Here is a 15,219-nt window from a genome sequence, read left to right as displayed (position 1 = left end):
TTATTTAAACTTTGATCGTTATTTCTTTCAGTATTTACCATTTACTTGCAATATACATAAAGTGAAGGAAAAGAGGAAGGTGGCTATGGCATTTCCATTTACTTGTATGATATATAAAGTAAAATCATACGACTTTCACGATGACCGATGGAAGTTCGTGGGGGCGGAGTTGTCGGAGGGCTGATCTTCTGGACCGTTTTTTACGGTCCAGGGGATGGTCTTTTAGTATGTATTGGTGAAATGAATGATCCCCATTCATAAAATAGGTGGGAATCATTCATCCCCACCAATCCACATCAAGGGATCATCTCCTGGACCGTAAAAAACGGTCCAGAGGATCCGGGCTAGAGCTATCGAGGTAGATCCTCAACATCACTTGCAAGCATGACGAGACGCTCTAGGAGGTGAGGCCAGAATGCAGTCGTCGAGTCGAGTAACCAGAAAACAGAGAGAACATACGGAAAATTGGTTCCGTCCAAATTTGGGTGGATGAGAAAATGCACGAAATGTTATCAACATATGAATTTAAAATCAGTTCGTCTATCAACAATGGAGCTCCACGGTAAACAAACAATTAGGGCTATAAACGAATTCAGCTAAGTCATGTGTTGTTCAAGCTCGTTTAATGAGGAAATAGAGCCAAGTTAAATTTAAAATGAATTAAATAGTTGAAATAATTATTTAAGCTTGACTTTTTTTTTTTTTAATGAGTTTGAATTTTGATTCATGAGATGTTATCATCGAGGATTCAAGTTTATTTAATTATTTAAAATTTTAATATTTTAATCATGATTGATGGGTTATTTAGTTTGATAATTTAAATGTATCTATTCATTTAAATATTTTTTTATATTTAATATGTTGATAAAAATTTTATTGATAAATATTTATGAACGTGTTTTCAAATATTATTATTATTATTATTATTATTATTATTATTGAATATTATTTATCAATAATACTCATAAATATTATTTAAATTTATTATTTAGTTTAGTAAGTTATTTAAATTTTCCTATTTAATTGCTGTTACAGGTATTAAATGAATATAAATAAATTTTTAGTTGTCATGTACTTTTTCCATTTGACTTCGAGTGGTAACGTCAATCACACAAGGGAAGCAGCAAACAAACATACCGAAACCGTCATGGTTGGCATTTCCTTGTTTCCTTCTTTGAAAATTCTTCCTGATCTTAATTTTCTCTGTATATAATCTAATTATAGATTTAGTTCCATGCAAAATCTAGAGCTCGCCGGAAGCAGTGGAGGTTGGGTGGAATTGAGATCGAGAGAGATAAAAAAATGGCGGCGGAGGCGGCGGCTGCTAGTGTGTTGGTGTTCCCCTTCCCGGTTCAAGGCCACCTCAATCCTATGCTCCTGTTCGCGAAACGCCTAGCCGCCAAGTGGCCCGCGACCACTTTCCTCGCCACCCGCTTCATCGTCCAGTCCATCGCCACCCAGGCTGGGCCCGTGGCGGTGGCCGCCATCTCTGACGGATACGACGCCGGGGGCTTCGCCTCCTCCCCCAGCCTCGAGGTCTACCTCGAGGTCTTCGAGGCTCACGGCGCGCGCGCGCTGTCGGAGCTCATGGAGGCGCGCGCCGCCGAGGGGCGCCCCTTCACCGCCGTGGTGTACGACACGTTCGTGCCGTGGGCGGCGGGGGTGGCGCGGCGGCACGGGGCGGCGGCGGTGGGCTTCTCGACGCAGTCGGCCAGCGTGAGCGCGATATACTACTACGTGAGAAGGGGGGAGCTGGCGGCGCCGGTGGAGGAGGAGGGAGGGCGGGTGGCGCCGCCGGGGATGCCGGAGATGGAGAGGCGGGAGTTCCCGACGATGGCGTTGGGGGACGGCGCGTACGCGACGCTGGCGGCGTACGCGCTGGAACAGTTCGACGGAGCCGGGAAAGACGACTGGGTGCTCTTCAATTCCTTCGACGAGTTAGAAGGCCCGGTGAGCACATCTTCATCACACTCCTCAATCTTTCAACAATTACAAACTTTTTACCCTCGCAACTTTTGAAAATAACCTAAAAAGGGCACTTTTTTTAAAAAATACCCTTGTTTTTTTTTAAAAAATATTTTTAAAAAACTTTCAGTCTCCACGAGTCAATATCATCGTTCAAAATTTATACCTAATTAAATTCATACATCTCAACTTATTATATATAGATTTTTAAATTAAATTTTATCAGCTTAAATTCATTATAACTTAACACTAAATCTTAAAATCTTAAATTCTAAATTCATATTATTAATTTTAAAGATTATAAATTAAGAAAAAATAAACATAAATATCAAATTTAAATAGATTTTATGAAAAAAAATATCAAATATTGTGTGTAATATTGTAATGGCATTGGAAGGTGATCGAATGTCTGAATGCCCATCACTTTCGCGCCGTCAACGTGGGCCCCTGCGTGCCGATCTCCGCCGCCGACGGAGCCTCCTACGGCATGAACCTCCTCCCGGCGGAGGACGACGTTTGCATGCGGTGGCTGGCCGGGCTGCCCCCTCACTCCGCCATCTACGTCTCCTTCGGAAGCTTCGCCTCCCTGAGCCCGGCCCAGATGACGGAGCTGGCCCTCGGCCTCACCGCCTGCGGCCGCCCTTTCCTCTGGGTCGTCCGCGACGCCGAGCGCCGGACGCTGCCGCCGGGCTTCTCCCCTGCCCTCGGCCTCATCGTGCGCTGGAGCCCGCAGCTGGCGGTGCTGGCCCACCCGGCCGTCGGCTGCTTCGTCACCCACTGCGGCTGGAACTCCACGCTGGAGTCCATCTGCTCAGGCGTCCCCATGATCGGCCTGCCCCAGTGGACCGACCAGCCCACCAACGCCAAGTGCGTGGAGACCGAATGGAAGGTGGGCGTGCGGGCGCGCCCGGGGGACGGCGGCCTCGTCAGCCAGGCGGAGCTGGAGCGCTGCGTTCGGGCGGTGATGGACGGCGACGAGGGGGAAGAAATTCGCCGGAGCGCGCGGCGGTGGAGCGATCTGGCTCGATCCGCCGTCCAGGAGCGAGGCAGCACCGACAGGAACTTGGACGCGTTCGTGGAGTTCGTCAATTCCAAGACCAACGCCGCCGACTCTGATCAATAACTGAACGGCGTCAGCATGGACGATCCAGCACGACGAAGCCTGCTGACGTAACGTGACGTGACGTCAAGGGACAATTTCTGCATGAATGAATCCATACTATCGCTGTTTAATTCGACTGCATTTCTGTTAATTTAATTTCTTCCTTTCTCCAAAATTTCAGCAATTCGATCAAATCGCACTTAAAATTGAGGAATTCTCACGAGACCGTTTTAATTTTCAAATGTTTCAAAGGATATGTTAAAGTTAATGTCTTATCACTTAAGTTTACTCATCACTAAGGTTACTTGCCCCCTAAGTTTCTAAGGTTACTTGCCCCCTAAGTTACTAGGTTACTTGCCCCCTAAGTTTCTTTCAAGTCTATATAAAGGCTTTGTAATCAAAAGTTTAAGTATCAAGAAAAACTATCTATTTCTCCTCAAGAGCTCTACCAAAATACTTACCAATTTCAACAGTTGGTATCAGAGCGTCCAGGTTCTACCAATCCAAATCCATGGCCAGCTCGAGTTTAACAAACATCAACCATCTCATTCCAGAGTTTAATGGCGAAGACTATGATTTCTGGTACGTGAAGATGAAGACCATCTTTCGATCTCTTAACCAATGGGAGATTGTGGAGAATGGAGTACAAGAGCCCGAGGAAGCCACTGCCCTCAATGAGGCCGGTCTGAAGAAATTAGAGAAGTCTCGACAAGCCGACGCAAGTGCTCTCTCAATCCTTCAAAGAGCAGTCACTAAGGCTATATTTCCCAGAATCATGCGAGCCAACACGGCTAAAGATGCGTGGGAGATCTTGCAGAGCGAATTCCAAGGAGATGTGAAAGTAAGAGCGATTAAGCTCCAATCACTACTCAAGGATTTCGAAAATGCCAAGATGCAGGAGAAAGAAACACTCATGGAATTCTCAACCAGAATCTTTGATCTGGTCAATATAATGAAATCTCATGGTGAAGATATTACAGATCAAAGGCTGGTACGCAAAATTCTCATCTGTCTTCCTGAGAAATATGATCCCATTATTGCCGTCATTGAAGAAACAAAGGACCTAACAACACTCACCGTTCAAGAAGTGATGGCATCCCTAAAATCGTTCGAGCAAAGATTGTCCAGACATTCTGAGAAGCCAATAGAGGGTGCATTCCAATCAAAGCTCAAAATTGGTAACAACGAACGAGAAGGCCAATCACGATTTGGATGGAAATCAAGAGGACGAGGTGGACGTATCTCAAAAGGAAAAGGAAAAGACAACTCATCGAATTGCAGCAATTGCAATAAGCCAAATCACTCCGAGAAGGACTGTTGGTTCAAAGGTCAATCGAGATGCAAAATATGCAATCGATTTGGTCACCTCGCCAAAGATTGCCGAAATAGGAACACTTATCAGGCAAATCAGGTTGGAGAAAATCAAACAGCTGAGGAGACACATGGAACATTCTATGTATGTCACACGACCACCAACAAGGAGCAAGGAAAATGGTTGCTGGACAGCGGATGTAGCAACCATATGACGCCGATCTCAGAAATTTTCTCTGAACTCGACATTAGCATCAATGCTCCTGTTCAGTTTGGAAACGGAGAGCAAACAAAGTCAAAAGGACTTGGGAAAATCGCCATCGAGACGAAGGAAGGACCGAGTTGCATCAACAATGTCTTGTGTGTGCCGAGCTTGAGTCAAAATTTACTCAGCCTCGGACAATTGGTAGAAAATGGGTACAAGCTCTGCTTCGATAACAATGAATGTGTTATATTTGACAGGAGAGATAAGTCAAAGGTGTTCACAAAGATCAAAATGGTCAATCGAAGCTTCGCTCTCAACATCAATTATGCCGACCTAAAAGCTCATCAAGCTTCTACCTCGGACTACCTGACATCAACCTTATGGCATCGACGACTCGGTCATCTCAATTTACAAAGCCTCAAAGAGTTATCTGGCAAGAGTATGGTGCAAGGACTTCCTCACATAGAAGGAAAGCAACATGTATGCGAAGGATGCGCGTTTGGAAAGCAACATCGATTACCTTTCCCAAAAGGAGTATCATGGAGAGCTAAAGAAAAGTTGGAACTTATCCACACCGACGTCTGCGGGCCGATGGACACCCTTTCTCATGCTCAGAATAGGTATTTCATTCTTTTCATCGACGATCACACTCGTATGACTTGGGTCTATTTCATGAGGCAGAAGTCCGAAGTATTCATGATATTCAAGAAGTTTAAGAGTCTCGTCGAAAAACAGAGTGGATGCTTCATCAAAACCTTAAGAAGTGACAGAGGCAAAGAATACACTTCTAAAGAATTTCACAATTTTTGTGAAGATGAAGGAGTAGAAAGGCAACTAACGGTAAGGTACACCCCTCAACAAAATGGTGTTACCGAGAGGAAAAACCAGACAATCGTTGAAATGGCAAAATCAATGATGCACGAGAAAGGTTTACCCAAAATCTTCTGGGCTGAAGCAGTCTACACAGCCGTTTATTTATCTAATCGATGCCCAACCACAGCCATACCAAACAAGACTCCGTTTGAAGCATGGAGTGGTAGAAGACCATCGGTGAACCATCTCAAGGTATTCGGAAGCATTTGCTATTCTCAAATTCCAAAAGAGAAACGAAGCAAACTTGACGAATCTAGCGAAAGATGTATTTTTGTCGGCTACAGCACCATGAGCAAAGGTTATAGACTATTTAACCTACAGCTGGGTCAAGTTATTATTAGCCGAGATGTTCAAGTTGATGAAAATGCTTTATGGAATTGGGAAGAAAACAAAGTTGAAAAGAAAGACATTCTGATCAGTACTGACAAAGAAGATGAAATTGAGCCAAGCACACCAGATTCAAGCTCATCTCAACCCAACGAAGAAAGCTCAACTGATCCAACTTCATCAAACTCCTCATCCCCAAGCGCAACTCCAAAAAGGTACAGATCATTGAGCGATATATATGCTACATGCAATTATTGCTCAATTGAGCCTGAGAACTTTGCTGAAGCAATCAAAGAAGAACCATGGAAAAAAGCGATGGAGGAGGAAGTTCGTGTAATTGAAAAAAATCAGACATGGCAGCTCGTCGATAAACCAAGAGACAAAGAAGTTATAGGTGTTAAATGGATCTACAAAGTAAAGCACAACCCAGACGGATCCATTCAAAAACACAAAGCAAGACTTGTGGCCAAAGGATATTCTCAACAGCCTGGAATTGACTACGGGGAGACGTTTGCCCCAGTAGCTCGGCTAGACACAATCCGAGCTATAATTGCATTCGCCGCCAGCAAAGGGTGGAAACTTTATCAGCTTGATGTCAAGTCAGCATTTCTCAATGGTGAATTGAAGGAAGAAGTGTATGTAGATCAACCTCAGGGTTTCATCCTCAAAGGAAAAGAAGAGAAAGTCTACAAACTTAAGAAAGCGCTATATGGACTTAAACAATCTCCTCGCGCTTGGTACAGTGAGATCGACAACTATTTCAACCGAACAAAATTCGAAAAGAGCAAGAGTGAACCAACTTTGTATGTCAAGCAGCAAGGTAATGATGTTCTTATAGTCACTCTTTATGTTGATGACCTAATTTTCACTGGAAGCAACGAGAAGATGATCGAAGAGTTCAAAGATGACATGGCTCAAAAGTATGAAATGAGCGATATGGGTCTACTTCGACATTTCTTGGGCATGGAGATCTACCAAGAAGAAGAGACAATCTTTATCTGCCAAAAGATATATGCAGAAAAGATTCTGAAGAAATTCAACATGCTGGGATGCAATCCTGTCTCTACACCACTCATTATGGGGGAGAAATTGAAAAAGGAAGATGGAGGAAAAGCAGCGGATGTCACTTATTACCGTAGCCTCATTGGTAATTTGTTATATCTCACAGCAACTAGACCTGATCTCATGTATGCTGCAAGTCTACTTTCAAGATTTATGCAGAGTCCGAGCCATTTTCATCTCGGTGCAGCAAAGCGGGTCTTACGATATGTTCAAGGGACAACTGACCTCGGTCTAAGCTTTCAGAAGAATCACGCACTTAATCTTGTCGGATATTGTGACAGTGATCTTGGTGGATCCTTAGATGACATGAAAAGCACTTCGGGGTACTGTTTCTCCTTTGGTTCAGCAATATTCTCATGGGTATCCAAGAAACAACAAAGTGTTGCACAATCGTCTGCGGAAGCCGAGTACATCTCAGCATCAGTAGCCACTTCACAAGCAATTTGGCTTCGAAAAATCTTGGCTGATCTCGGTCACCATCAGATTGAAGGAACCGTGCTACACTGCGACAACAAATCTGCAATCGCTATGGCTAAGAACCCAGTTCACCACAACCGAACTCGACATATAGCACTCAAGCATCATTTCATTCGACAGGCAATTGAAGATAAAGAAATTCAACTTGAGTTCTGTCGATCTGAGGAGCAATTATCTGACATCTTCACAAAAGCACTTCCGAGAGAAAGATTTCAACAGCTCCGAGCCAAACTTGGAATCCGACAACACATTAAGGGGGAGTGTTAAAGTTAATGTGTTATCACTTAAGTTTACTCATCACTAAGGTTACTTGCCCCCTAAGTTTCTAAGGTTACTTGCCCCCTAAGTTGCTAGGTTACTTGCCCCCTAAGTTTCTTTCAAGTCTATATAAAGGCTTTGTAATCAAAAGTTTAAGTATCAAGAAAAACTATCTATTTCTCCTCAAGAGCTCTACCAAAATACTTACCAATTTCAACAGGATATGACTTTTTCCATTTAATCTCTCTTGTCATTTACTATGATACTATGTTTAAATGACAGTGAAAAAAAGATGATTACAATTGTAGCAGATAGGAAATTGATCCATATTCCATTATAAATTATACGGTAATAAAGATATCCTCTAAAAGTGAGTCAAAATAGAAAAAATTAAGTTGATATGGAGATCATAATAAAATGATCAAATCGTAGGGTCGGATGAACTATGAGGTCACGGAGTGCGGATCAGATAAGGTTGGCTGAGCGAGCTTTGAGAGCCGGTCGGAAGTGAAAGGCTGACCATACCATATGAGCAGCCATCCTCCACATTTGTAGCCGAGGTTAAAAGCCAAATATAAAGTTATTTGGTCCTTCGCGATAGCCGATCGGACCTTAGGTCTGATCGGACACAATACACCTCTCTGACAATAATAAGGTTGAGTGAAGAACAAGCTAATAGCTCCATTTAGTATGGCCGAGCTAATGACATCTCGGCCGAGTGGCCCTCGGTTAGCCTACAGCGAGACCTACACACACTTCTTATTGTACTATTTTGGAATTTTGTGCTACCCACAACAGAGAATGTTCTATAGACAAATCATACTTTAGAAGTTTCTAGCTTGTCACATTAGAGATTTACGTGTCCGCTTATATAAAGGTGTCAGGGATACATTTAGACTTGTCTTTTCTTAGGAACGTGCATATGTTTTGGGATATGTGCACAGGCGCTACAGTGACACTATAAAAGGGGGTCTCTATCCATAAGCGGAGATATGCAATGCTTCATTATTATACACACTCTCTGCTATTGTTCACTGCTACTATTCTTTCCTCCTGAACCGACAACTGAATTGAGCGTCAGAGAACCAACGCCGAATACTCGCTCCCTGCCTCGACACTAACTGCTGATTTTGCAGGACAGCACGAAATCTTCTTCCAGTTAACACCAGAGTCACCGTAATCTTCTTCTAGTCAATATCAAAGTCACGTTTTCAGTTAGCCGTCTTCTCAGTTTTCGGACAGGATTAATAGTAAATCAGCTACTTTCTAATCAACTGATGGTGTTAGATTTTTTTAAAAAATAATAGTATTACATTTTAAATATAAGTATTATTGTACAACACTACAATGATATTGATTTTGAAAATATAACATAGTGGTCTTAATTTTAAGATTTATATAACACTAAATTAGTGATATTTTTTAAAATTAACACTGCAATTGTGTTGTTCTTTTAAATCTGGCACTACAATAGAATTGTCTTTTTTTTTTAACTCAGTAGTTGACGAAATAGGTAAAATAGAAAATAAATATGTAAAATCTTTTAAGAATTCTCAATTGCCGCCAAAAATTCAACAACCGATCTAAAAACTGTTAATCCATGCAAATTCAATCAAACAATCCATTTAAAATGCTCATAATATCTATACAGTCTCAAATAAGATATGCCTCTAAATAAGGTACATAATTCACCACCTCAAACCCATCATATTTGCTTGGCCACTCGTTCAGATCTCCTCTTGCATTCACCTCAATTACCTCCTTTCCTCTCTGTTCTTCCCTCAAATGCCTCTGTTCTTGTTGAAACTCGTCTAATTACTCTTCATGCTCCATTCCCTAAATGCCTTTTCTCTCTGAATCTTGTGTGTTGTATGCAGACCTATGAGGGACTCAAAGGTGGTGCCGAGGCTGGTGCTGGCGGAATCCGGCAGGATCGAAGAACTCGAGAGCTTCCAACAATATGTTGGTAATTACAACTTCGATATTTATCGATCTTTTGATCGTTCATGGCTTTGCTTATATATAAATGTATATATTTTGCAGAAACATCTTTGATTTGTTGTGATCTTTGTAGCTAGGCAGCTTGGATTCGAAGATTCTAGGGAATGCCCTATCCTTTGCAAACTAGCCAATGGTTATCTGAGAAGAAGCAATGAATGCGAGGACGACATTTTCGACTTTTTATCGCAAGAGCAAGAACATGAATCTCTGTATGTGAAGCTTGTGGAGGAGCTGGATAAATGCATATTAGGGTACTTTGCATTCCACTGGAGCCATGCTCCTTTCTTAATTACTCAGGTAATTATTAATTAATGCACATTTTAATCGTCTCGAGAATCAACTAGTTTCAATTTCCTTTGTTTTATCGAATTGTACAGGTTCTGAGTGCCGATCACGAGCACAAAATGAAGCTGAAGAACTTTGTAATGGAGGCGACGAGGTGCCATTACTTATCCACAATGCTTTAATAGTTGGGCAAAAATGAGAAGGGCTTTCTATGATTCCTTTTTTAATTTTTTATCAAAACATATTCTGCCTATTTTTGTTGAAATCATGAATCGATCGAGCACGTTTAACAATTATGATTTTATAGGTGCTACGTATGTTGTAGTAGCTACGGATCATGGTTACTATAATACATATTTAATCTGTTCAAAAATATTTACATTATAACAGTTATGATTTTATAATTGTTACAACGTAAATTTAATTATATTCACTTATCATTTGCGTTATAATAACTACGAAATAGTAGCCTCTATAATGCAGATTCAACTTGCACACCTAATATTTATATCGTAATAGTTACGATTTCATAATTGCTATGATACGACCGACCTATTTAGGATTTAAACAGGAGAAAATAATGAAAATAATATACTGAAGAATAGTTGAGTAATTGTACATAAATTGCTGGTGAAGTCTAGATCATGAGAAGCTTACAGACATTGACTAAAAACACAGGAACATAAGATTCGAGAGGGTGGCGAAAGACCTGAAGGTGACAAGAGTCTTCTCTACGCTGGTGGAGGAACTGAAGGCCATCGGCATCATCCACCAAGAGGAGTTCCGCCGCTCGGAGGTCGTACTTCCGGCGCCAGCAGACGCCTCAGAGTACCGCAGTCCGGTTCTTCTTCTTATGGGCGGAGGGATGGGCGCCGGCAAGAGCACCGTGCTTAAAGAAATCCTCAAGGAGTAAGCTCTGAGCTCCATTTCAAAACATCAATGGCAGCCAAAGAGTCATCAACCCTCAATTCACCTTTCTTGCAGTCCCTTCTGGTTAGCCGCCGCCGCGAGCACAGTTGTAGTGGAAGCTGATCAATTCAAAGAGATGGACGTAATCTACAAAGCCATCAGCTCGAGAGGCAACCACAGCGACATGCTCCAAACAGCTGAACTGGTGCACCAGTCATCCACCGACGCTGCCTCCTCCCTCCTCGTGACCGCGCTAAACGAAGGCCGAGATGTGATCATGGATGGCACACTCTCTTGGGAACCATTTGTCAGGCAAACGATCGCCATGGCACGGAATGTGCATCTCCAGCAGTATCGAATGGGAGTCGGATACAAGGTTTCCGGTGACGGAACAGTCACAGAGAACTACTGGGAACCAGTGGTGCAACAGGAGGAGCACAAGAGCCCCCAAAGGAAGCCTTATAGAATAGAACTAGTTGGAGTCATCTGTGATGCCTACTTAGCAGTTGTTAGAGGAGTCAGGTATAGTTTAAGGCACAAAAGGTCTGCATTTGATGTTGAAGAGGAGCTTTGGTACAACGGTAAAATTGTTTCCGTGTGATTTAAAAGTTACACGGAAACAACCTCTTACAATGCAAGATAAAGCTGAGTCTTGCATTGAGGGAAACTTCGTACACCAAGCTATTCTTCTTTTTATATATAGGTTTGATGTTCAAGTTAAGAATCATGTTGACAGGAGGGCTATAATAATGGGGAGAGCAGTGAGAGTTCAATCTCAATTGAAATCCCACAAGAGGTTTGCGAGTGCCTTTCCAAGATATTGTCGACTCGCCGACTCCGCGAAGCTGTATTCGACCAACTCTATGGGATCTGCAAAGGTCTGATTTTTGGTTATGTTTCAGCTTTTGTTAACTGTAAGGTTTAGAGTTAAGTGAATTAGTATTGAATTGCAGATGACAGAGTGGAGAGATGGAAGCAGAAATTTACCGGAAGATCGCGATTGTATCAACTGCTTGGAGAAGGTGAGCAAGTTGAATGAAGACGCCGACTCGATCTATGAATTGTACCCCGAGGATGACACTGGTCATGGCTCCGGGAGCATTTGGGATGAAATCACATCGCCGGCGAGAGCAGAGACACAGCAGCAACTGAAGGAAGCTGTGAAAATAATGGAGAGATCATTGGTGTAACAAAAGTTAGTGTCAAGTTCTTAACTATATATTAGCAAGAATTTTATGTAAAACTAGAATCACATTGTTGAATGAGAGTATCATTCAGGATACTCAACGCATCAAAGAGTGGTATTCACTTGTATCCATATCTAGTTTTCAGATGCTACAAAAAAATTTGCATCAAAAGATTCAGAATACATGAAATTTAGATTCAGGATATATAGTCAAATTTGATCCAAAATACGTTCTAAATATGCCTAATTGGGGTTTCTTCCACATCATCTCACAGAGCTGAAATAAAAGAACTCAACGCATCAAAGAGTGCACACAAGAGGCAGAGAGAGCCAAAATGCATCAAACTAAATCTCCCACTAATCTTCCTCCAAATTTATGGAGTCCTTGAACTTCCCATACAAGATTTTCTTCAATTCAGCCATCTGCGCAAGAACAGACTCCTTTTCTTCCTCCAGCCTTTGGAGCTCCTTAGCAGCGTCCTCTTTCATTTTCTCCAGTCTGCTTTCAACTTCTTCGGAAGGCACGTGAGCAAACACCTCCCCTATTTGGAACCTCAAAACATCTTCATCAGATAAGATCAACTCGTTGCTGGCATCCTCCAAGTTTTCATTTGCTTCCTAACAAAAAAGGAAACAGATTAATTAGAGAGAATTGCATCTGTATACAGTGTTTTCTGTGGACCTAGCTTAACTGTCAGCCTTCTAAATCAAAGTAATCAATTCCAAATAGTCGAGATCCGTTTTGGGTTTCATGGTGAAGTGAGTGAAAATGAACATACTTTTGATGTGTACAATTGAATATTTCTGATATGCAAATAAATCTTTTTCTACACAGTGAACTTGATGTTAGCCGAACCAGCTAAGCACTAAATAGTGTTGGGATCATTCAAGGGTAAACACGACCAATACATATATACAACACAAGGTCTATATCTTCACTAAACCTACAAGGCTACAAGCATACCTAAAACCTTTACCCAGCACTAACGATAACCCAATGAAAGTCTAAATGAGATCTTTTTTTATAATTAAGATGAATAATTATCAAGCAGATATTCTTTTTATTTCGCAAAAAGAAATACAAAGCTTCAAATATGTAAACTCAATCAATAAGCCAAATTTCTAGTAGCAACTTGACCATATCATATCAGATGGCAGGAAACCTATCCCAATAAAAAAATTTCCATGTAGTATTAGCAGATCATAGGTTGTCCCTAATCTAAACATCATCCCCTTCAATCCAAGAGAAATTGAATTCACAAGTCAACAGAGAAAAGCACAACCAGAGAACTCCCAGTTGCATTAGTGAAGAAAACATATGCAAGAGAGAGGACTTCAGAGAAACTTGAAGAACTAATTTGATAATGAAACACCATCTTGAAGAACTTGAAGTGTTAAGGCCTAGAAAGGAAGTAGTCGATATTTTTCCATGTATTTGATGAGGGAACTTCCAGTTACCATCGCTTTGATTTAAAAGAAAGAAAAAAAGACAACTAGATCACTTATAAAGACAAGTCATGGAAAGGAAACAGAGATGCATGCCTATGGAACACTGATGTGATCTGTATATGTTTGGAAAAAAGAGACTAGCCTCACTAATCACTCCTTGGCTTGCTTAGTTTTTGAAGGGTAAATATCACATAAAAGATAAATTAAAACAAACACAATGTTGGAACAAAAGGGCATATTTGTTCATAGTCATACAAGCTAAAACCAGAGTGGACTCTTTTTTTTTTTTTTTTGCCAATTTTTGTCTTATATTTTATGCACTTCTTGGGTATGAGGCAATTTGCTTGCATCTTATCAAAGACAAACTATGCAATGTACTCTTGATATGCCACCGGAATCTGATATTGTAATGTTTCACTTTTATTGCGTATGAAATTCTAATTATGTAACTGTAAAGGCATCTGATGAGAAAACTAAGGAAGTTGGTCTTTGACAAACTTATGTGGTTGATAGGAGTACTTTTCTCACAACAAAGTTTTATGATTAATATTGTAAATTTGAACCTCTAATCCAAGTTCCTTACCTTTACGCAATTGGACTAAGTTTTTAGGAGTATTTTTCTCACTTAATCACTGACATTTGAAAGCTTCAAGCTTAATATATGCATAATTACCTTATCACATTATTGAACTCTATGTAAGGGCTTCATCATGCTTCACTGTCAAAAACAAAAATATAGGTGGAGAAAACAAATGTAAACCTATTTTGCTAATGATAAACTAAATGCGATAGAAATTTGGTAAAAAAAACCTCAACAGCCATAAAGGTAACCGTATTTTGTTATGTAGATAAGGTAATCCAATAAAGAAGATCAATTACTAAATCGAGCAACCTCTACTTCGTGATAATAGCAATTTAATTGACCAACACATACCCACTTTTAGCAGACCCACAAAAGATAGAAGAACCAGCAATATGTTATCTTCACAAGTCTAGTGAAAAAGCTGTATGAAATTAGAGGGAGGATAGCAAAGAGACGAATGGTCGATGCGAAATCGAAAGCAACACACCTTGGCGACCTTGATCTCTTCCTCGAGCTCATGGTACCGGTTGTTCAACCTCCCGAACTTGTTGATGTTCTGCTGATCTTCCCATGTGACCTGGGTCTCCGATCCTTCGCCCTTAAAAACCGAACAAAAATCAAACTTTTCAGGATCCCCCAACTGCTCTTGGAGAAAAGTTAAGATCTTCGAGACTACTAGAAATAGGGTTAGGGTTACCTGCTGCATCTTCAAGACGATCCTCCTCGGCGACAAAAGGAATTCAACCGGACTAGAAATAAATAGCGGAGAAGATCGAAGTGTTGTATTATCTAAAGTATTTATTTCATTTCTACGTGGACCCATTAATTTTCATTTTTTTTATTTTTTTAAAAATAAATATTGAGAATATCTTTTTTTACCGAGGCCTTGTCTTGCCGCGGGACGGGTGTCTGAGACCCTCTAATAAGAGATCGTAGATCCAGTAGACCGGATCTTTTTTGTCCACAATCTAATTATGTTCGAATCAAGATCATAATTCGATTATAATAAGTTGTAATTCTTTTTAGGTTCATTTTTTTATTTAAGTTGTTATTTGGATTGGGATAGGTGGGTCGCCTGGAAGGCCCCCCCTTTCCTTAACGTTCGACAGCTCAGCCATTTGTCCATCGTGGCAGTCTCTGGACACCCTCCGTCGCTTATCTTGATCTAAACTACAACTTAAATAGGAAGATGAATCGAGGAGAATCGTAACCAATTACGACAGGAT

General features: G+C 41.1%; 3 protein-coding genes across 3 annotated transcripts; 2 read left to right on the top strand and 1 right to left on the bottom strand.

Moving 5' to 3' along the window:
• Positions 1-1,250: 1,250 nt before the first annotated feature.
• LOC121984018 (indole-3-acetate beta-glucosyltransferase-like) lies at positions 1,251-3,351 on the top strand. The gene is made up of 2 exons (XM_042536769.1): positions 1,251-1,950; positions 2,363-3,351. Exons 1-2 carry the CDS (start codon positions 1,303-1,305, stop codon positions 3,086-3,088), a joined length of 1,374 nt encoding a protein of 457 aa, XP_042392703.1. The 5' UTR covers positions 1,251-1,302; the 3' UTR covers positions 3,089-3,351.
• Positions 3,352-9,461: 6,110 nt separating this feature from the next.
• On the top strand, positions 9,462-11,965 carry LOC121986460 (calmodulin calcium-dependent NAD kinase-like). Its single transcript, XM_042540429.1, has 7 exons — positions 9,462-9,546; positions 9,655-9,878; positions 9,959-10,020; positions 10,545-10,775; positions 10,851-11,297; positions 11,512-11,653; positions 11,729-11,965. The coding sequence occupies exons 1-7, from the start codon at positions 9,462-9,464 to the stop codon at positions 11,963-11,965; spliced, it is 1,428 nt and encodes a 475-aa protein (XP_042396363.1).
• Positions 11,966-12,093: 128 nt separating this feature from the next.
• LOC121984036 (probable prefoldin subunit 4) lies at positions 12,094-14,844 on the bottom strand. Its single transcript, XM_042536799.1, has 3 exons — positions 14,691-14,844; positions 14,481-14,591; positions 12,094-12,579 (listed from the first exon to the last, which is right to left on the bottom strand). Exons 1-3 carry the CDS (start codon positions 14,814-14,816, stop codon positions 12,319-12,321), a joined length of 498 nt encoding a protein of 165 aa, XP_042392733.1. The 5' UTR covers positions 14,817-14,844; the 3' UTR covers positions 12,094-12,318.
• Between the last annotated feature and the right edge of the window lie 375 nt (positions 14,845-15,219).

The sequence above is a fragment of the Zingiber officinale genome, chromosome 5B (assembly GCF_018446385.1).
Source record: "Zingiber officinale cultivar Zhangliang chromosome 5B, Zo_v1.1, whole genome shotgun sequence".
Taxonomy (NCBI): domain Eukaryota; kingdom Viridiplantae; phylum Streptophyta; class Magnoliopsida; order Zingiberales; family Zingiberaceae; genus Zingiber; species Zingiber officinale.
Note: the sequence above shows the minus strand (reverse complement) of the source record. Positions and strands in the feature narration are given on the sequence as shown.

Excerpts from the sequence above, each read along its gene's own strand:
- LOC121984018 (XM_042536769.1), top strand. The coding sequence starts at position 1,303 with ATGGCGGCGGAGGCGGCGGCTGCTAGTGTGTTGGTGTTCCCCTTCCCG. Across the intron at positions 1,951-2,362 it reads TCGACGAGTTAGAAGGCCCG|GTGATCGAATGTCTGAATGC; the intron begins GTGAGCACATCT and ends TGGCATTGGAAG.
- LOC121986460 (XM_042540429.1), top strand. The coding sequence starts at position 9,462 with ATGAGGGACTCAAAGGTGGTGCCGAGGCTGGTGCTGGCGGAATCCGGC. Across the intron at positions 10,776-10,850 it reads CTTAAAGAAATCCTCAAGGA|TCCCTTCTGGTTAGCCGCCG; the intron begins GTAAGCTCTGAG and ends CCTTTCTTGCAG. Across the intron at positions 11,298-11,511 it reads GCAGTTGTTAGAGGAGTCAG|GAGGGCTATAATAATGGGGA; the intron begins GTATAGTTTAAG and ends TCATGTTGACAG.
- LOC121984036 (XM_042536799.1), bottom strand. The coding sequence starts at position 14,816 with ATGGGTCCACGTAGAAATGAAATAAATACTTTAGATAATACAACACTT. Across the intron at positions 14,592-14,690 it reads TCGTCTTGAAGATGCAGCAG|GGCGAAGGATCGGAGACCCA; the intron begins GTAACCCTAACC and ends TCGGTTTTTAAG. Across the intron at positions 12,580-14,480 it reads AAGAGATCAAGGTCGCCAAG|GAAGCAAATGAAAACTTGGA; the intron begins GTGTGTTGCTTT and ends CTTTTTTGTTAG.